The following is a 26,298-nucleotide window of genomic DNA, read 5'->3' as shown; positions in this document are numbered from 1 at the left end:
ATAGTGTTTGGGAAGTTGTCATAGACCTTACTGCTGCTAAGTATCACTGAATGCCTTTATTTATGGATGAACAGATGAAAATATACTTGCATTATTTACATAAATACCTGTTTTTCATCAAGACTCTCATGGCGATGACATGGGGTCTAGAACACAAGTCTTAAGGTAGCTAAAAGATTAGATGAATTCTATAAGAAGAAATGGTTTTCTCTCTCTCTGTCCCTTAGCTTCTAATTTGTGATTTACTGAAATCTTTATATTAAATGAAAGGGATGAAAGTGTTTGTGGTTTATAGAAACTTGGATGATATATACATATGTTCTAGTTCTACTTCAACAGAATATACATCTTGTGTGTAAGATGCTTCCCAAATAATGGGGCAACTTCATAAATAACATTACGGGCACAAAACCATGTTCTAGACTTAAACTTTGGAAATGGCTTTTGGGTTTTCATTTAATATCTTCAGCCACCCAAAAATTAAATTAAAGCTTGTACTACTACTTATTGTAAGAAGCAGACTAATACATGATTATAGCTAAAATTATATCAACACACCCCAGTTATTGTATTATTGCTTTTGAATATTATTTTTGAAATATTCAAGACATTATTTGCTTCTTGACAAGATTAGTGGTTTTAAAAAGACTTGTGCTTTAGGGCCACATACTAGCAAAGATGCTAAATTCACTTCCATCTGATTAAAAAGTGCCCATTTTAGAAGTCTAACTAGTCAGATTACTTAATTGATTTAATATTCTTATTGCTTTGTTAACATGAAATCTGGTTACTATTGGAGATAGAATACTAGACTAGATGGACCATAAGTCTGATCCAGAAAGTTAAGCAGGTGCAACTTCCTCTAGTGACATAGAGGGCAAGGTGATGAGAAGCCCAGCCCTACCTGGTAACTTTCTGCCAGGATGTGAAGGGGGAATTCTAGGCCATATCTACACTACAGCAGCACATCTATGGTGCTGCAGCTGTGCCGCTGTAATGACATAGCATAGATGCCTTCTACATTGACTGAAGAGGATTTTCCATTGAAGTAGACTATGTCTGCACTTAAGACGCACAGCTGCACCACTGTAGCACTTTAGTGTAGAGGGTTTCTTCAGTGATGAGGGTTTCTTCTGTCACTAAAGGTAATCCACCTTCCTGAGAGACAGTAGCTGAGTTGATGGAAGAATTCTTCCATTGCCCTAGCACAGCCTACACTAGAGATTAGGTTGGTTTAACTACGTTTCCGGGGGTGTGGATTTTTTCACACCTCTGAGACATAGCTATGTCGATGTAACTTTTCAGCATAGAACAGCCAGAGTTAATTCATCTCAGAGATGCAGTAGTGAGGCCACCAGAAGAATTCTTCCATTGACCTAGCTGTATCCACACTGGGGGTTAGGTTGACTTACGTGCTCGGGACACACAATTTTTCATAGCCCATAAGAATGTGATAAGATCTAATTTCTTGGTTTTGGCCAGGTGGCTTCACTTGCAGAAGATCTGAGTTAGAGCGGAGCCAAGTATGGGTGGGTAGCAGCTTTAGATTTCCTTTCCTGGACTTTAGTGCTCTGAGAGCAAACCCTCTAGAACAGGGGTCTCAAACATGCGGCCTGCGGGGTTGTTTTCTGCGGCCCGCGAGCTCCTCGCGTGCCCCCCCAGCGTTTACCTAGAGCGGCTCCAGCCCGACGCACACCGGGGGAAGGGCAGGCTCCCTGCCTGCCCTGCCCCCTGCTGCTCCGGGAAGCGGCCGGAATGTGGGAAAGGGGGGGCACAGGGCCCTGTGTGTTGCTCTTGCTTCAGGCAGTGCCCCCAGCAACTCCCATTGGCTGCAGTTCCCAGTGGTGCCTGAAGCAACGGCAAGACACAGGGCCCTGTGCCCCTCCTCCCCCAGGTTCCCGCCACTTCCCAGAGCGGTGTGGGGACAGGCAGGCAGGCGGCCTGCCCTGCCCCCGGTGCATGTCGGGCCGGAGCCCACCCTCCTGTACCCCACACCCCTCTGAGGGGGGCGGGGAGAGTTGTCAGTAATGCGGCCCTCGGCCAATGTACTAGTCCTCATGTGGCCCTCGTGGTCATTTGAGTTTGAGACCCCCTGCTCTAGAAGATGCTGAAAAAGACTAGAGAGAGAGAACAACAGGGTTTTGAGCTAATTTAAGAAAGCCCTCTAATGCCTCTGGCCAGGAGTACACTAAAAAGTTAGGTTGGCACAGCTACATTGCTCAGTTAGCCTAACACACACATACACACCCCGTCTAGACAACATTAGGTCAGTGGAAGAATTCTTCTGTTGACCTAGCTACCACCTCTTAATGAGGTGGATTAACTAGAGTGACGGGAGAACCTTGAAGCACTGCAGCAGTAGCTGTTTGAGTATAAACATGTGTTGATGTAGAAATTGAGGGCATGTTTACACTTAAAATGTTGCATCAGCACAGCTGCACCTCTATCACTTTAATGAAGACACTCTAAACCAATGGTTCTCAACCCACGGGCTGCTTGTGGCCTGATCATCACACAGCTGTGGCCCATGTGGCAGCCTCAGGGCAATGCAGGTAGTATGCGTATTGTGTGGATGTGGCCCACATAACCACACATAGAGCTGCATATGCAGCCCACTATGGTAAATAGGTTGAGAACCATTACTCTAAGCCAATGGGAGAGAATTCTTCTGTTGGCGTAGTTAATCCCCTCCTTAATGAGGCAGTAGCTATTTCAACGGGAGAAGCTCTCCAGCCAACAGAGCACTGTACTCAAGAGGTTAGGTCACTATAACTACGTAACTCAGGGTGTGGATTTTTCACACCCCGAGCGACATAGGTATACTGATACAGGTCTGTAGAGTAGACTAGACCTGAGTCTCTAAAGCTATGTTTATGATACAACCGCACGTCTATGGTGCTGCAGGTGTGCTGCTTTAGTGCCATAGTGAAGACACTCACCTCAGCAGTGAAAGGGGCTTTTCCATTCAATAGTTAATCCACCACTCTGAGAAGCATTAGCTAGGTTGAGAAAATTCTTCCATTGGCCCAGCAACATCTACCCTGGGGGTTACGGCAGCTTAATTAGGTCTTTCAGGGGTGTGAGGTTTTTCACACCCAGGTGATGTAGCTAGGTCAATCTAAATTTTAGTTGTAGACCAGGCCTAAATCACTCATGTTTGGTGATCCATTGAAAAATGTGTTTCAACTTGGCCAAATTTATTAGAGTTAAAAAGGTACTTTGCTTATGCCCTGGTTTTTAAATTGCAACTGGATATATTTTACCAACCTTCAAATGTTCAACCCATATTATGCAAGTTAAGTGAATTTCTCATTCTGTTGCAATCTCAGTGTTTTATTGGTGATGTGACGGAATAAGAAAGTTGAGTGGAATTTCTCAATGTGCAGATGCATCTCTTCTGCAGTCTGAGGCTTTGTATGGAATGAGGCAAGGCTTTATAATATGCATGTATATAGAATAAGATTGAGGGCCTCAATCATTTACTCACTGAACAAATGTATCCATTTAGCAACCCAAAGATTAAGTATGCAGTGGAATTTGTTTTTTTTCACGTTTCTTTTCATAATTAAGAAATTCTTCAGCTCAGAATACCCCAGTCAACCTTATATGGAAGACTACTGTTAGGATAATCATTTTAACTTTTTTAATGCAAAGTAGCAGCTGGAAAAGACAGCTAGTAAGTAGCCTGTGGCCAGTAAACTGTCCATTGTTCACCAGCAAGTACTTTGCTCCATAGGCTACCAGTGGTTCGTAAAGTTCAGGATATTAGTTCAATGGAATAGTTCCTTAATAATGACCATAAAAAAGATGGTAACTTTTGAGTTTTCAGAAACTTTCTCTGGCTTCACCTGAAACTGGTCAAATAGAACCCCCAAAGACAATTAATATTCAAATGGTTGATGTTTTATATATTTCTGCAATAGTGTTCTCTCCATTAGCAGGCAGCAACAATGCATTAGGATGTGGCTGTAAACATAGAAACAATGGTACTATTAGAACAGGGGTCGGCAACGTTCGTCACGCAGCTCGCCAGGGTAAGCACCCTAGCGGCCGGGCCAGTTTATTTACCTGCTGACGTGGCAGGTTCGGCCGATCGCGGCCCCCACTGGCTGCGGTTCGCCGTCCCGGGCCAATGGGGGCGGCGGGAAGCCGCGGCCAGCACATCCCTCAGCCCGTGCCGCTTCCCGCCGCCCCCATTGGACCGGGAGGGCAAACCGCGGCGAGTGGGGGCCGCGATCGGCCAAACCTGCCGCGTCAGCAGGTAAATAAACTGGCCCGGCCCGCTAGGGTGCTTACCCTGGCGAGCCGCGTGACGAACGTTGCCGACCCCTGTATTAGAAATTCAGATGCAAACATTCTTTTCAACAACCCTGCCCTTTCCAGATTGTTAATGAAGATACCTACGTGAACATAGAGCTAACTCTATTACTTGAAGTACACCACTAAGGGCTTCCCTTTAATGCTTTACAAAGCTTCATTACCCTTTACAGTCTTCTGGTTTTCAAGCTGTGTAATAGTGCTCACACCCAAGCAAACTCAAAATAAATTTGCACCCACAATCTTCTCTGCAGCAGCACTGCAATATCAATTGAGGCATACTGAGTTTATATAAAATTTCATTTCCAATTCCTGAATCTTGTTTTCCACCCCCACTAAGTTTTGATGGCTCCTTTGAGGAGGCATGTTATGCACTGACAGCCTTAACACTGTACCTTGAGAACAGCAGGTCAAGAAATAATACTGACTGTGTGGGAAAACTGTGCTCTTCAGTGATGTGTTTGATGCATTCTTTCAACAAAATGCCCAGAGAGCATTCAGCCTGTAATGAACCAGCTGGAATCCTAAAAACTACCAGCAGGTTTCTTATGGTGATGGCTATGCAAAACTGCCAAATCTTTACAGTTTTTTAAATTTTAACAAGGGACAGATTTTTTTTTCCTGCTCCTACTCCCCTAAAGTGAAATTTATATGTGTTTTCCAACAATCATTTCAGATTATGGCAATATTATGAGTTATGTTGTTAAATCTACTAACAAACAAATACAGGCTGTTAACACCAATTCCATTCAGTAACTTCTTTAAACTGCTTTTTCAATTGTGAAATTCTCTGTTTCAACGCTCAGGGTCTACGGCCCAGGGACTGCACCAGGATAGCTATGATGCTGTAGTTATGTCAATATAACCCTGTAGTATAGATGCAGCATACTCTGATGGAGGGTTTTTTTCCATTCACGTGGGATCACCACCTCCACAAGCATCTGTAACTGGGTTGACAGAATCATTCTTCCCTTGACCTAGCTAAGCCTACATTGGTGGTTCGGTCGGCATAGCTACGCTGCTCAGGAACATGGAATTTTCACACCAGTGGGAATTATTAATATCTGAAATTATTAATATTGATATTTGAAACCAACAAACACTAGTGTAACCATAAATTCCTTTATTAAATCCAAAGGCCAAATGATATTTATACAATTGCTCTAAACATGCCTAAAAAGTCTAACTAATAAGCAATCTAGGAAATCCAAACAGTAACAAAAGAATTATAAGCATTTGAATAAGATACTTACAGATAGGCTAAACCTGGGGGTGCTTTAGACCCATATTGGCTGGCTCCAACATGGTCAGGCAGGGATTAGCAATGAACCCTTTAAGAGTTTACTTATTATACCCTTTAACAAACAGGTGATGTCATTGCCAATTACTGTCTTCAGCTAAAAAACAATTTGAATCAGTTCACCCTTTTTTCCAGTCTTAATCCAGATAAGATTTACAAACTCCTTTTTTCCCAAGGATCTTCCTCCTTTTCTCTTCCCCTCCTTCCTGCTAACCAACAGTTTTTCTTTGCACCTGGGTTTACATAGGTTTTAACACTAGTGTGTGGTTTGGGGAAGGGCTGTGTTGGCTCATTTTAAAACAGATTGTCTTTGTTTTAATTTAAAACCATCTGCAGTTACCCCTGTCAGTCAGAGGCCTTCTTTTTCAAAACTTCCCCCTATTCATTAGTTATTTTTTTGAACCAAATATCCTCCCTATTTCATTCTTTTCGACCTTATAATTCATTCTTTTCAAGGCCTTCCTTCTACTTGTTAGTCAGGGCCTTTCTTTACAGCACGCATATATTTCCTTAACCAATAAGCTAACTTTACTTCTTTAATTTTATACTTATCATACAACATCCGTGACTGATATAGCTGTGTCCAGCTACATTTTATGGTTAGATTGAACCTTAGCTTCTGAACTCCAAATGAGTGGTACTGTACTGAAAATGATGAAAGAAAGTTCTCAACCTAAATCATAGGCAAAGTGATTGAGGCGAGTACATAATGGTGATAATTGCTCTATTGTGCTAGGCATTGTACAAATATATAGTAAAAAGTTTCTTCTCCAAAGAGTTAACAAGTCTAAAGTTAGAAAAGTAGAAGTGGGTGTAACAGTCAAAGGAAAAAGTAAGGAGCAGATGAAGGTAACAATGATGGGCACTTGTCATTGCATCAGTGACCTATACAGTATGCAGTTTTTATGATTGTCAGCTTAAAAAGTGAGTATGTGCTAATAAAATTAGCAGATGACACAAAGTTGGGAGATATTGCAAATATGGAGGAGGACTGGAATATCATACAAGAAGATTTGGACAACTTTGTAAAGTGGAGTAATAGAAATGGGATGAAATTTAATAGTGCAAAGTCATGCACTTAGGGACTAACAAGAAGAATTTTTGCTATAAGCTGGGGATGTATCACGTAGAAGTGACAAAGGGGAGAAAAACCTGAGTGTATTGGTTGATCACAGGATGACTAAGCTGCCAGTGTGGTGCAGCCATGAAAAAGGCTAATGCAGTGCTAGGATGCATCAGGAGAGGTATTTCCAGTTGAGGCAGGGAAGTGTTAGTACCATTATACACAGCATTGCTGCGACCACACCTGAAATATTGTGTGCAGTTTTGATCTCCCATGTTTAAGAAAGATGAATTCAAACTGGAACAGGTGCAGAGGAGGACTACTAGGATGATCCAAGGAATGGATTCAAACTGGAATAGGGGCATAGAAGGGCTTAGAATGATCTGGGGAATGGAAAACCCTACCTTATGAGAGGAGACTCAAGGAGCGTGGCTTGTTTAGCCTAACCAAAAGAACGCTGAGGGGAGCTGTGATGGCTCAATAATATCAGGGAAAGAGAGGAGTTATTTAAATGAAGTGCCAATGTGGACACAAGAACAAATGGATATAAACTGGCCATCAACAAGTTTAGGCTTGAAATTAGGTGAAGGTTTCTAACCATCAGATGAGTGAAGTTTTGGAACAGCCTTCAAAGGGGTATAGTGAGGGGGCAAAAAGCCTAAGCTTCAAGACTGAGCTTGATAAGTTTATGGAGGGGATGACATGATGGGACTGACAATAATGCCAGCCTCAATTCCACATTTGTCCACTTCTCCCACAAGCACCTAACAGCAAACATCTCCAAGGGCTGGTGAGGGGACACTAGATGGAGAGGGCTCTGAGTTACTGCAGAAAATTATTTCCCAGCTGTCTGGCTGGTGGGTCTTGCCCACATGCTCAGGGTCTAACTGATTGCCATATTTGGGGTTAAGAAGGAATTTTTCCCAGGGTCAGATTGGCAGAGACCCTGGGGTTTTTTCGCTGTCCTCTGCAGCATGGGGACTGGGTCAGTTGCAGGTTTAAATTAATGTAAATGGTACATTCTCTGTAATGTGAAGTCTTTAAATCATGATTTGAGGACTTCAGTAACTCAGCCAGAGGTTATGGGTCTATTACAGGAGTGAGTGGGTGAGGTTCTCTGGCCAGCAATATGCAGGCGGTCACACTAGGTGATCATGATGGTCCCTTCTGACCTTAATGAGTCTAATTGGCATTTTCCTATAGAAATTGTGGCAGCAATGGGGCTTTATTGACTCATTTGAGGCGGAGGCATTTCATTAATAAAGGGCAACATGGAAAAAAGTGAAAAGGTGCTTGTGGGAGAAATGGACAAATGGGGAGTTGAGGTTGGCATTATTGGCAGAGTAGAGGGGGTTGGAGACAGTGTAATAAAATAAATAAGGGGCAGAGTTGAGAAGGGTGGAGTGTTTTAAAAGGTGAGGATAAGATACTTGAATTTGATGCTGTTGTGAAAGAGAGGGAGGCATTTCAGAACAGTCTTGGCAGCATTTTGAATGGACCTGCAGGGGGTTTAAGGATCAGGAGGGCCTGGAAGTGGGTGAGGCTTAAGGGTATGCCTGCACTGGAGTGTAAGCCCAGAATTTGAATTCAGGTTTAAGCCTAAACCTCCCTTCTATCTACACACACATCATAGGTCCAAGTCTGAATCAAGACTGGACCTGGGGTTCTAACCCCTATTGCTTTGCAGTGTAGATGCAGCCCCTGGACTCTTGTTCTGGGAATCCTCCAGAAGTCCCATGGTCCAACCTTCTTTGTCCTCTGAACACTCAAGTTTGATGGACAGTCAAGTTTTTCCACACGATGCTACAAACAAAGGGCTAGAGTGGCCACATTTTAGGAGGGCACTAGGAAGTCTGGGGATGTGTGTGTATGGGCCCACACAATGCAGTGTAGATGCTGGAGACCCAGGTAGGGACCCAGGGTTCAACAGTCCCTAACCTGGGATTACAAATGAGTGTAGATACTCAAGCCCTAGGTTAACAAACCTAGGGTCTGCTAACTTGAGTTCTACTAACCCTGGGCTTACATTGCAGCATAGACATACCCTAAGAGGGCAAATTCTGAGATAGACGCAAAGTTATGAACCTGAGTGACTGTTATACAGATGGTGTTAACTAGTGGTGGAAAACACTGTCAAAACCTGTCAAGTTTAAATTGACATACATTTACAAGGAGATGACTGAAAGACCAGGGTTTTGGGGATGGGGTTAGAGGGTAGGGTTGCCAACTTGGTAATATTTAAAAATCGGACACTGCCTCTTCCCCTGAGGCCCCGCCCCCATCCACTCCTCTCTCCCCGCCCTCATCGCTAGATGCTTTTCGCCTCCCACCTCCACCCCACCACCACCACCTGGGTTAGGAGGGACTTGCCTGCAGAGCCAGGGCTGGGAGCTGCAGCCACCAGACAAAGGTAGGAGGTGGCCCCGGCTGAGTAGGGGCTGGAACAGGTGATGACCCAGCACCTCCCCTGCTTGCAGTAACCAGACTTTGGATGTCCAGTCAGTAGATCTGACCAGACGCTGTCAGGTCCCCTGGGCACCTGTCCACGGTAGTTGTAGGAGAGGAATTTGAGGCAACAGTTGTATAAGATACATTCCAGTGAGTTTAGAGATAAAAGGAGAAAGTAGCTGAAGGGATAGGTGGGGTCAAGGTTGGTTTTCTATGATGGCATGAAAACAGCGTGATTATATTTTGAGGGGAAGGAATCTGAGGGAATTTTTAAGAAGAAATTTGAAGGAGTGATCAAGAGAAGTCAGTCAGTGGGAGCGAATGAGCATACTGAGCAGGCTTAGGGGTTAAGAGAACTAACTGCAAGTAATCTCCAGATCGCAAGGGAGCAGCTGTGGTAGGGGGAGGTGACCTAGGATCTTGTCAGCCTTCTCTTAAAATATGATTGGGGATTGGAAGGTTTTTAGAAAATGTCAAATAGGCAGCTAGAATTGGGCGGGAGTTGGTGAACATGGAGGAGCAGTGCTGCTTGAACAGGAAGATGTCGTCTCCTTCAGTTCTGCCAAACTTGTTGTGGATGCTATCCATGAATTATTATTTGTATTGATCACAGTATTTTATCCACAGATCCTCAGGAACCTTTTTGTTTATTGTTTACTAAGTGAAAGATTTTAATATCAAGAAGGTTTATTTTGCAGTATTTGAACTCGTTAAAGTAAAAACCATAGTGGTAAATTACAAATTCTTGAAAAGTAAAGTAAACATAAAGACATAATTAATAAAAGAAATAATGCAATTACTACTTATAATAAAGTTATTCTACATAGAATAAACATCAAATTTTCACTTTAAGGAATATATAGCATAGTGTATGATGAGCGGGGAGTGGCATGGTGAAAGAGTAAAGAATGGTTGACAGCTGCCTGGTCTTTTGCAAAACACACACACACACACACACACACACACACACACACACACACACACCACACACACACACACACACACACACACACACACACACACACACACACCAAATACTATTTACATAACTCCGTCGCTTTTCTCCCAACATTCGAAACTCCACACTCATAACAAGTACATTTATCCACAGATCCAAAATAACTCATCTCGCTTCAAGCATTGATTCTTATGCTGTGCAGAATGAAATCTCTATTGACAGCAATTAGATGGAATTCTGAAACATAGCACCTTCAAAATGTGATCTGTCACAGTGAAATGAGTCATAGGTAACTATATGCGTTGCTTTTGGCAGTGTGGCAAAGTTACAGCAAGACATATTTACTTGTGCTGCCACTTGTTTAATGGCAAAATCTGAAAAAAGTCTTTTAGGGGTTATTGACAAATAACCCCTAAAAGCAACCTACAGACTTACATTTTGCAACATGTTACTGTCTGATGTGCATCTCTCCCTACCTCTTACCTCCCTACCTGGGAGCAACTGTAACATTTTTTACTGTAGTCCCACATATCCCAGAATTCCCATCTGTGGAAGAAATGCTGACTCTGTATACCTAGTACTTTGGTGCTGCCTGGTTAAAAAACTACATTGCAGCATCCAACTGAGACTTCTGCAAAGTACACCTCAGTTACATCCGGCGAGGCCAGGGTGGTTCATGTCATCCTTGGTCATCTCTGTGCCTGAGCAGCTACTAATTTTTATAACTCCAGTGGGGGAGACAGAAAAGAGTAGAGATGGTGGCAGCTGTGTTGGGCATAACATGAAGAGACTTGACAGAGGCGTGCCTGCTCACCAAACCATCGCACGTGGGTTGCTACAGTGAAAGCTTAGGAACTACTGGGATAAAAGCACTAGCATTATTTCAAAGGGAAATATTGCTCCTTTTTTAGAACACTTTTGTGAAATTTCATATGAAGTAAAACTTTGAGAAAGTTAGAAACTAATGACACTCTGCCTAGTCATTTTCCAGAATGAGGAGAACTATTTTTGCCATTATTTTTCTCTTTCCAAAACAAAGCTTTGTGTAGTGACACCATACTTGCACTGCTCTTGGGTGGTGTAATAGAAGCAGCAGATGAGTTTTATAGCCAGGGATGAAAAAATTCGTAATTTATATATTTCTAAATGTTAAACTTTTTAATCAGTTGGCCAAAATAATGTATGTTGGACAATTCAGTCTCCAGTATTCAGTTACATCGTTATTATGAACTTTTAAGGGGAGGGGAGCTAAAATCTTTTTGGATATCATATTTGTTAAAAGAACTGAAATGTTTTGTAAAATTGTTAAGTTGTGATTATAGTCTGACAAACAACTCAGTGCAGGAGAGTTTTGAGATTAATGGCCCTAAGACATCAGTTGTGCTTACAAGAGAAAAGATGTTCTTTCTGACTGCCAGACCTACAAACACAGTGTGCATTCTGCATCAAGCTGTGCTGTCTCCGGTATATGCATCAATAGTTATAAAAATTCTGCCCTGTGTTTCACAGGGATTGCTCAAAGTTTGGCTCTGTAATTGGAATTTAGATGATAAATCTGTTCGTGCCAGAATAGAATTCAGTTTGAATTCTCAAAGCTGTTTGTCTCTGCAGTGATAAAGAATATTAAGTACTAGAAACTTAAGTAAAAACTTTACATCTTTAAAGGATGCAGTATTGGAGCTGTGTTGGTTCCAGGATGCTAGAGAGACAAGGTCGGTGCAGTAATATCTTTTTGAATTAACTTCTGTTGGTGAGAGAGATCAGCTTTTGCGCTTAGCTCAAAAGCTTGTCTCTCTCACCAACAGAAGATGGTCCAATAAGATATATTACCTCACCCACCTTGTCTCATCTTTAATGTAAGAAGTTATTACTGAGTACACACAAGGTTTAGCTTTCTTTAATATGAAGATTGTTTAGAGCAGGGATTTTTTTCATATTTGTCTGTAAGAAACACTGAGCAAATGTCTGCTGCTGTACTTTAAAGTTGGTTGAATTGAAGCCTACTCACCCTAGACTTCAACTGTGAGACTGTGTAACAACTTAAGCCTGGAACACTTTCCTTTTATAAATCACTCCTCCTAACATACTTGTTGTCAATCCTGTCAGTGTGAATTTGTAAGTGAAGTAGATCATTTTATTAAATGGTGATGGAATGTAATCAGCTTCAGAGACCAAACACTTTGTGGTTAGAGTTGTACTGGTCAAATGGTAAAGCTTCTTGGACAGTCTCTCTTTTCTGTGCTATTCATGTTGTCTACTTAGTAGACTGTGACTAGTTATTTAGCAGGCAGCAATAAACCAATGTCGCTGTTGCCTCTCCAGAACAGGATGTTGGTGTGAGCTACTACCTACAATCATGCAAAGTTATTTTTCATTATTGCTATGGGTTATTTTGGTTCTGACTTTGCCCCATATGCATCAGGATTTAAACCAAACTGTCCTTAGGAAACTACTACTTCATATAATCCAAAACTTCTAGAACACTACATGTGATGACATTGCTTGTTTGTGGAGTACTGTCATTTGCTTTAAAGGTTTTAGTACTCGGCAGACCCCATTTTATGTTCCATCCCTATGGATGGAACATGCACTCTTTAAAATATAACCATTTGTCTCTTTTTATAATTGTTACCTTGTGTAACCATTAGTTCTGTTGCTCTTGTCCATAAACAATCATTAAAACATGCCAAAAATAGTAAGAAAAAGAATATACTCTTGATCAATACATTTAATCTAATCTGGAGTGGCTATCATGGACTAGTATCATTTGAGTAGCTTGAAAGAAACCCCTGTCTCTTGAAAACCCTTTATAGAATTCCAGACTGTTAGTAGGTGGCTTGCTAACTTTCACTGCTGCTCTAATTGCTCAAAAAGTTAATTTCTTCTGAAGATTTCTGAGGGTTTCTCTTCATTTGCTTCTGTTCTGAAAGTTTTGGTTCAGTGACTATCTAAAATTAATACAGTAACTCCTCACTTAACATTGTAATTATGTTCCTGAAAAATGCGACTTTAAGCGAAACAATGTTAAGCGAATCCAATTTCCCCATAAGTATTAATATAAATTGGGGAAGGTGAGGGGGGCTGGATTCCAGGGAAAAATTTTTTTGCCAGACAAAAGGCATTCTATACATTTGAAACAATTTTAAACAAGCAATTTAATACAGGTATAAGTTTTAAACCATTTTAAAGAAACAATTTAATATAATCATCATTGCTGAGTATGAAGAAATGGGAGGTGCCCCAGCATTACCCCACACAGGCACAGCCCTCTGGCACTGCAGACGAGGCAGGCAAGGAGGCTGAAGATGCTGTAGGCTAGGAGAAGCACATTGCACAGCAGCAGTTGCAGCTTCCCCTACTGTGCAAGCACCAGGGGTGGGGAGCTCAACCCTCGGCCTGCCCACTCCACCCGTTCCCCCAAGCTCCCACCCTTAACCCGCCTGTTCTCCCCCAGGAGGCAGGGGAGGGATGGGGAGCCTGTGTGACGAGTCCTCGCTCCTCCTCCCCTCCCTCCTGAACGCCACAAACCAGCTGATTGCCACGGGCAGAAGGAGGGGGAAGGCACTGATCTGCGGGGTCTGCTGGTGGGTGGGAGGTGCTGGGGGGGGCATAGGGGAGCTGATGGGGGGGGGGGGGCTGCCAGCTGTGGACAAAGCAGGTAGCCAAACAACATTATAGCAGAGCATTGCCAACTTTAAACAAGCATGTTCTGTAATGGAGCAGGGACGCAAGATTGAACCAACGTTAAGCGAGAGAATGTTAAGTGAGGAGTTATTGTAGTATAATAGTATATCTTCTAGTCTTGCACCCTGACCTTGCATAACAGAATGTCCTAGACAGGACAAAACTGAATTTTGCATTTACAAAATAAGGTGGGTTCATTGGAAGCTCAGTAAGAAGTTAGCATTTATACCGTGTTTATCTATATTGCTGAAACATCCATAGAACTCACCATTTTCAGTTAATGAAGATGTTAAATGACACAAGTTGAAAAATATTCAACACTTCTAAGTACAGCTACCTAAGGTTTCTCAGTAATTTCATTTTCACAATTGACTTTTTGAAATTTCTGTCTACATTTAAAGCCTGTTTTGAATCTTCCTTTTGGGAAGAGGGACTTGATTTTTTTTAATAGTTTTCTTCACTTAAGTCTAGTGTTTAATTTACGTTGTGTAATGCAGATATCTATTCCACTTGCTATTTAATGTGGCCAGACAAATTCAAGCTGAGCTAGATTACTTTGTCTATAATGTTGTTTATTTGTGAAAATTACATACGTACTTTGTGAGTTATCTGTGATATGCGCCTTTTCCACTCCCATTAAATCGTTTGAGTGCAACCCCATTGAAGCTTTTTCTTCAGTTTTGTATCTGTGACAGAGGCAAGGATAGAATCTAATTCAGGGGTTCTCAAACTGAGGGTTGGGACCCTCAGGGGATCAGGAGCTTATTACATGGGGGGTCGCGAGCTGTCAGCCTCCACCCCAAATTCCGCTTTGCATCCAGCATTTATAGTGGTCTTGAATGGATAAGGCGGGTCGCACTCAGAGGCTCGCTATTTGAAAGGAGTCACCAGTACAAAAGTTTGAGAACCACTGCTCTAATTCTTCAGAGCAGCATTCAACTGCTTTAACATGCTACAAGCCTTTCTCTTCTTCCAATCCCAGGCTCATTCACTACACGTTCCAACTTCTTCAACAAATGAAGCTGGGGTCCTGTGGGGGAGAAAAAAATAGTCTTTAATTACATGAACACATTCTATCATAATGCAGACACACAAGGGGGCTGAATTAAGAATGCATAGGAAACCTTCAGTATGTCTCTTTCTAACTTTTCTCTTATGGTGGTTTTGGTGTGCCTATTAAGGCTTGTCTACACAGAACAGCAATGAACACTATAGAGAAGCATTTCTTCTGATTGCAGTATATCTGAACTTCCTCAAAACATTAGAACAGGGAATAAAGTAAAGGATTCTGGCAGCCACAAACCTTCATCTCATTAGCAGTTAAAATTTCTAATGCAAACGGAGCTGGTATTCTTGAAATCCATTACAAAGTAATTAGACCATATGTATAACAGCAAAAGGATATAAACAAAAAAACTCTGGCACCTGATGAAAAAAGGATTGTTGTGTAGCCAGCAGAGAATTAGTTTTCTCCTGACATACTTTATTGAATGCAAGAATGTTACATTTTTTCACCTCACTGTTGCATGTTTCCCTATAGTCAGGATATCCTTGCTACAGTGCTCTTTAAAAAAAAAAAATTGAGCTCTTAAATATCTTGTTTTGTTATTGTACTACTTTTTAAAACATGTGACGGTTTAAAAAAATAAAATTTTAATCAGACACAACACTTGAGTAACCATCTATTTTAAAATTACTAAAACTGCCAAAAATCTATTTTTTTGTTCATTGAACTGTTGCAATTTTTAGGACTTTTTACAAATGGTTAAAATCCTGTTTCACCTCTTGTAGATCGAGCTGGAAGCATTAGTACCCTTGATTCCTTAGACTTTGCAAGATACTCTGATGATGGAAACAGGGAGACAGACGAACGCGTAGCAGGTGAGTAAGATTTTGTGTGGGATAGAAGTCCTAGAATACTAGGGTTACTATATGGCTTCAGGGGAGTTTCTTGGGCAGCAACATTTATAAATTGCATTTTTTCTCTCCAGGAACGTGTTAAAGATTGTACTGGATTGTAGTTTTACTAAATCAGGTTTATTCCTAATCATCTTTCAGTTAGCTCAGCTGAAGTGCTGCTGTTAATTAATTTTAGGAATGAAGAGGAGCAAAATATATCCCTCTTAATGCCGTGTACTCAGAATCTCATGTATTCTATGCTGTACTGCCATCTCCTCTATGTATTGTTTGCCACAACCACAGGGGTACTTGAAGATTGTCAAAACCTGCACTATGAGAGCAACCATTGCTTACTGATAATTATTCCTGCGTTAATTTGTTGCTGACAGGTGACTAGACAGTTAATGCCAATTTAACCCCAGTAAGCATGCTGGCCATAAATTCCCCTTCTGGTTTTTTTGTTCCCAGACAACTGTCATACAGGAAGACTTCATTCTTCTACTACCCAGTGCTGTAGACACTAAGTGTGGTGGTAAGAAAAGGGACCATGTAAAAAATGGCAATTCTTTTTTCTTTAAACAGATCTGCTCTTCCCAAATAATTGGTATCTGCTTGCATTAAGTAACAAATACCTTTTCCTGTTGTCAATGCAGAGCCAATATAACATTGGGAGTGTGTGCTGGATTATTTTTGGTCTTACCCAAAACCACCCTTTTAATTAGGTTCTAGCTGCGAAATGCATTGGTGATGCATGAACCAGGAAAAAAAAACAACTAGATTTTCAGTTTTCACTATTTTCAGTGCCAGCAGGTAGAAAATTGTGTACTTGTAACATAAGAGACTTGATATAACAAATCACTGAGGCATATTGTACCCAACTATGATATGTGCATAACTTTTCAGAGTATAAGCCTCATTTTAAGATAATGGGGAAGTCTAAAATACATTCTTAAAATGCAATTTTCTCCGGTAGTCTTGTCACTAGATCATTTTCTTGTTACTGTTATATAAGCTATGCAATAGTATGGAATTCATCTGACCTACCCTCTCAAAGCTGGATTTCAGCAGATGAGCTATTTAATGAAGACTAGCTGGCCATAGCAAGCTTATGAAATTAAGGATCTGTGTTTGTCTACCAGGTACTTTCTATCAGCTTAGCCTACACCCAGGCCAGATAAGCATTATCTAAATCAAAAACATATATATAAGAAGTTTCTCTTTGCTCCCAACCTCAAGGGTAATGTGTTTCTTTGATATCTGCTCTTTTCTGTGAATCACAAGATGTTGGATGAGGGAAGCAACAGGAAATGGCAAGGATAGCTGCCCCTTTTTAAGGATGTTTCTCTACCTTGCGGGGGAGGGATAGCTCAGTGGTTTGAGCATTGGCCTGCTAAACCCAGGGTTGTGAGTTCAATCCTTGAGGGGGCCATTTAGGGAACTGGGGTAAAAATCTGTCTGGGGATTGGTCCTGCTCTGAGCAGGGGGTTGGACTAGATGACTTCCTGAGGTCCCTTCCAACCCTGATATTCTATGATTCTTTTGTTTGCAATCGAGAGGGGTCTAGAAGTAGGTCCAGCTGCAGTTACATGATCATAAAGCAGCAATGGCCAAGATTACTTTGCTTTTTACGTATGGTTTCAACAGCTTCTCTTGGATGTGACCCATGTTACTGTCTTTTTACTTTGAAATTAAACTACTGAGGTGTGTGTCATGCTGTCTGGAGTGACTCACCACTGTGAGTGTCAATCTCAGAGTAAACTGCCAGGAAACAGGGCAAAAACCCCAAACTGGTTTTATGTTCTTGTAATTAGATTTTGCCAGGCCTGTAACAAGTTTATACTCCTAAAGCACTATAACAGTCTTACCATGGGGTCACAGACAGACTGGAATGCCCAAGGCAACTATTTTGCCACCCAGGCAAGCTTGACTTTGTGATAGATGGTTGCTTTACACACCAAAAAAAAAAAAAAACACAATAATATTCAGATTACTCCCAGTCCCAAAGGATAAGTCACTTACCCTGGGTCAGTTGTACTCAGATCTCAAACCAAGGACAACACTTATCGCCAATCCTGTAACAAACTAACTAAAGGTTTATTTAACTAGGAAAAATAAATGAGTTATTTATAAAGTTAAAGCAGGTGCGCGCGCACGCACACACACACAAATGAGTTGGTCACCTTTTGAAAGGTGACTGTAACTTCTATTATAAGCAAACTCTGTATACCTGTAGGGCTAACCCAGCCAAAACAGGTGCGGACTCCTTGGTTATCCTTAGAAATTCTTGCCCCTCAGAGTTCAAGCAGCATAGGAATAATTTCTCCTTAGCAGGCATTTTAATTCCTTTCCACAGCGTTCAAGCCGTGACAGGATGAAGGCTTGGGCACATACCCTCTTCAGGGCTGTGGGGGAAGCAATCAACTAAATCTTTTGTCCAATGTCTGTAGACCTGCTTTTGTTGGGGAGAAGATAACAACTCTTGTGGTGAACAAGTATTTCACACTTGGTAATATTTCCCCCATAACTGGATTTACAGTTTCAGAGCAAACATTTTTGCAGTTACAGAACAAACACTAAATGTTACTTTATAGAATGGGTTACAGGTACAATAAGCAAGAGTAATACATGTAGCAATTTACAAGCATTTCATGAAGTCTAAACACATTGTTACAAGTGTAATACCTATTTTAGCAATAACAATACAAAGGTGAGTCAAACTGGTTTCCAGTTATGCATTTGATAGTATTAACTTGAGACCTAGGGACTTTGGTATAAGCTGGGACTGGTCTACCAGTGTCACAATGTGCTGTTGAGAAGATTGTTGAAACTGGTGCAGAATTTGGCAACCAACTTGTTGAATGGTATTTCTTGCCATGAGCATATTGCACTGGTCAACCAATTAAAGATGCTGGTTGTCTGTCTTATGACCATATTTTGCTACATACACACTACAAGTTTGTTTCTATTATGCATTTAGAATTGTTGTCCTCCTCAGAGTGTGTTCCAAATAAAGTACTCCAGAAAGCCCTGACATTTGTAGCTGGTGGGGTTTTTTGAATGAGGAAATTGAATGGATAAAGTTCTTTTTCTCCCGACCCTGCTGTTGAGAGAACTATTGTGGACTTTGCCCAGTTTTATCATACACTCCAGAAACCATAAATTGCATAAGAGCTACCTGAGGAGAGCAAGGGAAATTTACCCCAATCAGAGCATTAGCTCTGTTCACTTTAATACGGAGATAAGTTTGCTTGATATATTGTCCCTTTGCAAAACATTGAGTTGAGTGAAACTTAACCTTCTGAAAACCAGGAAATGAACAGTTAAGGTTGCTCATGCAGCCTTAACTCTGCCTTCTTTTAGCAATGCCCCAATATGCCCCATTAATACAAATACCTTTATTCTGATTATCCCACCCGCCCCTCCCCACACAAACACACACACAGTTGCTGAAATGTACAAGCTCTTCACCTCCTTCAACAACCCATTCACTCTCATCCCCAGGATTCCAGCTAATACTTTTCAAGAACAAAGGTGAGGGGCAGGGAAAAGGGGGAAGGTTGATCATGCCACCCTCTGCAAGCAACTTCTCAATATGCATATATTCACCCTGGCTCTTGGCACTGTAGGCATCAGGAAGTTACAGATCCTGACATACTCGCACATTTAGCCAACTCCCCAGAAAGATTATCATGCCTGTACAATTTAAGAACCGCTTAACAGTCTTTTGCATTTCCCTTACACTTCTTCACAGGATACTATCTCAACCTTCAGTTTCACTTAACAATCATTAAAGCATTGGGTCATCTCATATTCTACCTCACTGTGGACAATATCCTTTGTAATAAAAGCTCTGTGCCCTGCTCCTGACAAAACCTATGCAGTTCTGTAGAGAAATGATACCTGCTGCATCCTGAAGGTACACATGCACCTCTTCCCTTTCCTCACAAACACGATAATGGAAAACCTAGATCTCAGGCCATAATCACAACTCTGTCATGCACGCCAAGTAATCCACAGATCTTGCAAATACACCTCTACCAAGCAGAGGTAACTACCGCCTCCGTCGTTCAGCATAGCTACACCAGGGGTGGGTAAACTATGGCCCGGGGGCTGCATCTAGCCCTTCAGACATTTAAATCTGGCCCTCGAGCTCCCGACGGGGAGCGGGGTCTGGGGCTTGCCCTGCTCCGCATGTGCCGTGGCTCCGCGCGGCTCCTGGAAGCAGTAGCATGTCCCCCTCCAGCTCCTATGCATAGGGGCAGCAGGAGGCACCACACGCTGCCCCTGCTCCAAGCAGCGCCCCCACAGCTCCCATTGGCCGGGATCCGTGAGCATTCATGGCCTGCCATACAATTTCTATACCCAGATGTGGCCCTCTGGCCAAAAAGTTTGCCCACCCCTGAGCTACACACTCACTTTACCTGGAGTGCATGCAAATAATAAATGCTTAGACTGCTGTCATATCCCAACTTGCTACTGACAGTATCATTCATGCTAAAACCCCTGTACTCTGCTAATTATATAATGTACACAAGTCTGCACTGAAATGATGCATTCTGCATCCTGAAGGTGCACACGTAGCTTTTACCTTTGCTCAAACACATTGGAGTTTGCGAAATATAGATCTCGTAGTCTAATCAGAGCTCTGTTACACACGTCAAAGTAATTCACTCAAGTCCTCATAGCACAAACACAAAGTAAGCCCAACTACCGCCTCCACTACATAGTGTAGGTACATCTAGTGCCTAACACACTGACTGCACATGGAGTGTATCCAAATAATTCCCATTGGCTACTGCCAGATCCAGGGGATTAGAGGGAAGGTGGCATGGGCAGCTTCCCCCCTCGCGCCCCCCCCCCCATTTCTCCTTTTAGTAGTGAGAGTGAATGGGCTGTAAAAGAGGTGAAGAGTTTGTATGTTTCAGCAACTGTGTGGTTGGCAGAATAAAGGGGTGTGTGTTAACAGAGGCATATTGGGGCGTGATGACGGAGTTCAGATGAAGATGATCTTAAACATTGTTCACAATTTGGGTCCTCCAAAGACTTAGTGGGTGTCAGGTTGTCACCATGCCTCAGTGGGTCATGGCTGAGGATGCCAAATTCAGGACAAAATGAGAAATAGGGCATACTCACCCCAAACTGGTGTTTATTTTGTCCTTAGGTATACCAAGCCAGTAAAGTAGACTTCTGTTTCACAACACTGGTTAACAAGAAGTGAAAAATGTAATCTCTTTAGGCATTCTAGCCTTTGGCTCATCACCCAGTCACTGGACTTTATGATAAATGGTTATTGAAAACCAATTCCATCATATATAGGGTCCTCCAGTTCCAGGAAATCGGCCACTTAGTCAGGGTCAATATATAACTCAGCTCTTACTCAGTAATCACACTGATGCCAATCCTTTAGTAACTAAAATCCAAAGGTTTAATAAAAGAAGAGCATTATAAACATTTAATAGATCATATACATACAAGTTACTCAGACATATTGGGTGATCATCAGTCCTTGTTTAAAGCTTCCTTGGTAGAAATTTAGTCCAGAGAAATGAAGCAGGAAATGAAGACAACATGGAGATATCTCAGGGGTCCTTTTTTTAATCATCTGCCATATACATTTAATTTTACTGTCCTAAACAAAGCCCCTGTTGTGGAAAGTTACTGGCCAAAGATGGAGTCTGGAGTTACAGGAATATATCCCATGCCCTTACATAGTTTATGGAACCACAGAGGGTGGCCATTGGCCCCTCAAAGTCTGAGGCGTCCTCAGGAAGAGCCATCTGGCCTGGATGAGTTTCTTCTATGGTCTATTGTGAGAACTAAGTGCCTTTGATAGGCCATCAATACATAGCTGTCTGGCCCTAATGTAAATTCTGTCGTGTGGATGTTACCCAAGAATACAACACTTTTAAGATACCAGTACATAGCCAATATATGTAACTTCAGATACAATGATGATACATGCATATAAACAGGATAATCATACTTAATAAATCATAACTTTTCCATTGACCCCTTACATGACATACTTTGTTCAAGATTTGTTGCAATTGCATATTGTAATATCAGTTATATAAATGGTCATACTAAATCCTACAGCATTATACAGGCATTACCTTCAGTAAAACTCAATAGATTGAGACCATTTTGATGCACATCAAATCCATAGTTTAATCTCTGGTGTGGTGCAAAAAAAACCCTAGAAACTTTTTGGAAAATGGCTATTTTTTGGGGGGCTTATATCACTGCTGTCCCTAGTTCAAATGAACCTAAATTTGAATCGCTAACCATACCTTGCACCCTCCTGAGCACATGAAATTCCAAAGAAATCTGAGTAAGCATGTGGATTTTAGAGGGTTCAGCAGGGTCAAATTTTAAACAGAAGTCTTGATGCAACCTTAACTGTAGTGGTGCTAACACACCACTATAATACTGCATCAGTCGCTTTTGATCAGGAATGATGGAAGGAACCTTAATTTACAGAAAATTTGATAGCACTCCAATGTAAAATCTAGAAAGCCTTCTCCAAATCAACGTAAAAATTAAGTTTTTTTTTTTTTAATATAGCAAGGGGCATTTTTGAAATAACTTAAAGCAACTCAGATTTTTTGGGCCTTCCTTGTAACAGATCTCATTGGTCCTTATAAATATGATGTTACAGAAATGGACTATGAACTAAGTAATAAACTAGTGGCACAATTTTGCATGACATTACTATGTCAGTGGTGATGCATACGAGATATTTTTGTCTTAAAAAGTGACTTAAGAATTTTGGAACAGGTGCAAGTTTGAATACTGCTTCTTTGTAAAGTTTTCAAAAAGATCCAGTGAGTTTGAATCCTAGTTTAGCTAAAGGCAGCACAAATCTCCTTCCCCAACTGCTGTGTGAATGATCCACCAAAATGATAAACTGACTGTACAGTATGCAGTGTTGTTGTAGCTGGATCTAGATCCTCTAGATCCCAGGATATTAGACACACAAAGTGGGTGAGCTAATATATTTTATTGGATCAACTTCTTTTGGTGAGCGAGACAAGCTTTCGAGCGACACAATGATGCATGTTTCTGTCAGAAACACACAAAATAAACTACTATAAAAGATTGAAAATAATTTTATTTAATCTTTAAGTGTTATTCCAACATAGGGGAGAACTGTTTCCAGCATTGGACTTCTTCTTTCTTTTTCTTTTTTTAAATTTTCAGCGTCCCTTTAAACAAATATAATCTGAGCTACAGTTGTTGCTCTTAAAGTTGCTTGTAGTTGCAAAGACAAGCTGTTTTTAAATTTGCAAAATAAACTTGACTAATTTAATCCCTCTTCTTCTTCTTCTCCTGCTTTCTCTCACTTTTTCTCCTCTTGTCTAAGGAGACACTTTGATATCATAGTGCTCTTAAGAGTTTGAATTTCGGTCTTGGGAAGAAGTGAGGACATAATCTAATATACACAAGGCTCCTTTTGATAATAGTTCATCCTAGCTCTTGGAATTAACTACCTTTTCATACTGCTGTCCTCCCCTTTAAAGATTTCTCTATACAAAACCCATAATTTCTGATTTTATTGTTGTGCCCCTTGAAAGCAGTAAGAAAGATAGAAAGCCATTGTATTAATCAATAGCTAAAATAAACTAGTCCTGATTTGGTTGTAAAATCAGAATTGTGCCATGGCTAGTCACTATTAGAACCCACTTTATTATATTCTTTGAATGTAATAGAGGCAAAAATGTGATACCTGCCAAACATTCATTATGGTAAAATAACAAGCTAATGAAAATGGGTTTCATTCCTACAGACTAATAAAGAATACAAGCTTGCAATCAAAAACCTATAGCATCCTGTATTAAGAGAATGGAATATAAGACCTGAGGCTTCTGCTTCATCTTAAATTCACTTTGTGGTATAGAAAAATTGTAGTGATTTGAAATTGTTAATTAGAGTTTGAAAAATGTATCCAATAACTACTAAACTATACCTGCTAGAGCTGTAGGTTTGGAAAATTTAGGCATGTGATGCCCTGATTTGTGTAATTAATAAATATGAACTAACTCAAAAAATCAATCCCCACTGTCAAATCTGTCAGTTCCATTCATCCCTCCCCTATTGCTCCCTTTTTTTATTTTTATTTTTTTTTCCTGTCTGGCTCTCCCTTCTTCCCCACATTTATAGGGTGTTTCAGTAATCTCATTACCACAGATGAAATGGTCTCTTACAGTATGTAACTACTTATGCTAAGCAGTTCCACCTTGTAGTTAGCTGTGACATGCGGAGTATCTTTCCCTGCTCCTGAAGAAGAGCTCCGTATGGCTCGAAAGCTTCTCTTTCAGCAATAGAAGTTGGTCTGATAAAACGTATAACCTCACCCACCTTCTTTCTCTCTAATATCCTGGGACCAATGTAGCTACAGTAACACTGCAAACACAGTGACTTCAGAAGATACAGTATGAAAGGAATAGAGACACTTGCCTATATAGTAACTGCCTTTACACTGTCATGTGTGAAGTACTATGGAAAAAGGCTGACCAACTGATTCAGAGATATAATATTACAAATTTCACTGAAGTAACGTGAATTGTACTACTTACAAGCATGCATTTGACCCAGTGGCTCTCCAAAAACTAGGTGCCAAGCTGGTTATAGTTCAGATATTTATTGCAACTACTTTATTTTTTTGATGCGCAGAGAAGATTACTAATATAGCATAGCCCTGCACTCCTTCTGCCTGTCCCCCTGCCCTCTCAGAAGTAGTCTCTGACCCTTACTTGCAGTGTGTTTTTAAACTGGAGTTCTCAGCCTTAGGGTCAAGAGTCTGAAGTGTCTAATGATTTTGAGATTCTTAAAGAAGACTGGTTTTTAAGAAAATGTTGAGCCAACCCACCCTGAAAATCAAGCCTCTTTAAGGTGTCTCAGATTAGTCACCCACAAATTGAGGCACTGAAAATAATCGTGTTTGTTTGTTTGTTTTTAATCTTGACCCTAGTCACTTACTTGGAAGGTTCAACTTCACTAATGCAGGCTCAGTGCTTTCCTAAGGCAGCTGAAGGCAATCTGAGCTCTTCTTCCTTGCAGGAGGAGAAAGCAACCCCAGTCTCTTGAAGCAAATTCTACCTGGACAGTTTTGCCTTCCTGACTTGGAAGGCTAATTACTACAGAAACCATTGAATTTTAAGGCACAGTGAAAAGTTCAATGATGCCCTCTTGTAGGGAGATTAGCCACATTCTGGGCTCCAGCTTCCGAATCTCTGCTTTCCTCACAGAGGTGGGAGGAAACTCAATTTCTTCCTTAAGAGAGCTGTCTCACACCAAACACTTAGACTTATCCGGATTGCTCTTGATAAGCCCTCCCTCCAAGTTGCCTAATGGACTGTACCTGTTAGCTGGTCCATCAAGCCTGACACTTAAAGCAGTCCAATGGACTGAGTCCAGTGGAGGTATTTATACATGCTGCTCTTAGATCACAAGGGAATTAAACTCCCTGATAACAAGGGACTGATACCATACAGTGGTCAATATTTGCTAAATTATCAGGCAGTGCAATTTTTCTCTTAAATAGAATAAAAAAGATCTCCCCAGCTAGAACTATCAGCATATATTGACATTGGTGCTGACCATTGTTGTATGATAAAAAATGCAGTAACAGGACATCATGAAATGTAGCTGCTTGTTGAAATATGCATAATTGTCTCTCTCAAATAAAAAAGTTAATTCTGAATGATATTTTAAAAGATTAATCAATATTTTGGACTAACATTTTACAAATCATGCACAGTAAGAAAAGGCAAATGCTGACAAATGTACACTTTTAAAAAAAAAAATTAAAAAGCAAATTTAGGTTACTGAAAACTGAAATTTTGTCAGCTTGGTGGGAGCTAACATAGCTGAGTTATACACAATAAGAAATTAGGTCTGAGACTTAACAGTGTCAGTTTTATTTTGTGCCATATAATGTGGCTGTTTTGACATACTGTAGAGCTAATGCTCCTCAGATATTTGTCTTATTTAAAATCCTAAGCCGTTTAAAGAGAAACATGCAGCAGAGTAATGCATTTTGTTAGGAACAAGCAGGTAAAGTCATAATGGTTGTGTTTTATTCCTTCAGCATCATTGCAGTTGTTCACTCAAATTTTAATTCTTGCCGTCTGACATGGGTTTGTCTGACATGGGTTTTTTGGCTTTCTATGCCTTCAGTCATATGTCTCTTATTTCTGCTTCAGTTTTCCTCAGTGGGATTCCTGAGTTTCTCCAGTTTGTGTTTTTTACCAATATTCTTTTACATTTATATCATTCTGGTGCAGGGCACTTCTGATCTGCAATTGTTCTGTAATTTATTTTTTATCATTTTATAATATTTTAAAGAGATCCAAAAATATGAATACATGCTCACTTTTTGTTAAATTATTATTGTATCTAAATTCAATCAGTTACATAGCTTTTATATTTTTCAAAATTGAAAAAATCAACACATTACTATTTAGAATCTAACTATAAACTTGTGTGATATTCATGTTTAAGCAAATACTAAAAATGATTAGTTGTATATAAAAGTGTAATTTTCAGTAAAAACATTTTCTAACTTGGTTGCACAGAAATGTTTGCAGATCAGCATTGCTGAGTACTAAAGAGATCTTTACATACTTT

The 26,298-nt window shown here is 40.7% G+C and overlaps 1 protein-coding gene across 3 annotated transcripts in view; it reads left to right on the top strand.

Moving 5' to 3' along the window:
* Positions 1-26,298, top strand: part of RELCH (RAB11 binding and LisH domain, coiled-coil and HEAT repeat containing) — a 112,895-nt gene that overhangs the window by 1,631 nt on the left and 84,966 nt on the right. For all 3 annotated transcript variants that reach the window (XM_054020081.1, XM_054020080.1, XM_054020083.1), the window contains exon 2: positions 15,562-15,651. In XM_054020081.1, the coding sequence (XP_053876056.1) occupies positions 15,562-15,651 (90 nt within the window). The remainder of the gene's footprint in view (positions 1-15,561; positions 15,652-26,298) is intronic.

Source organism: Malaclemys terrapin, chromosome 2 (genome assembly GCF_027887155.1).
Source record: "Malaclemys terrapin pileata isolate rMalTer1 chromosome 2, rMalTer1.hap1, whole genome shotgun sequence".
NCBI lineage: Eukaryota > Metazoa > Chordata > Testudines > Emydidae > Malaclemys > Malaclemys terrapin.
This window is presented reverse-complemented; position numbering and strand designations above follow the sequence as displayed.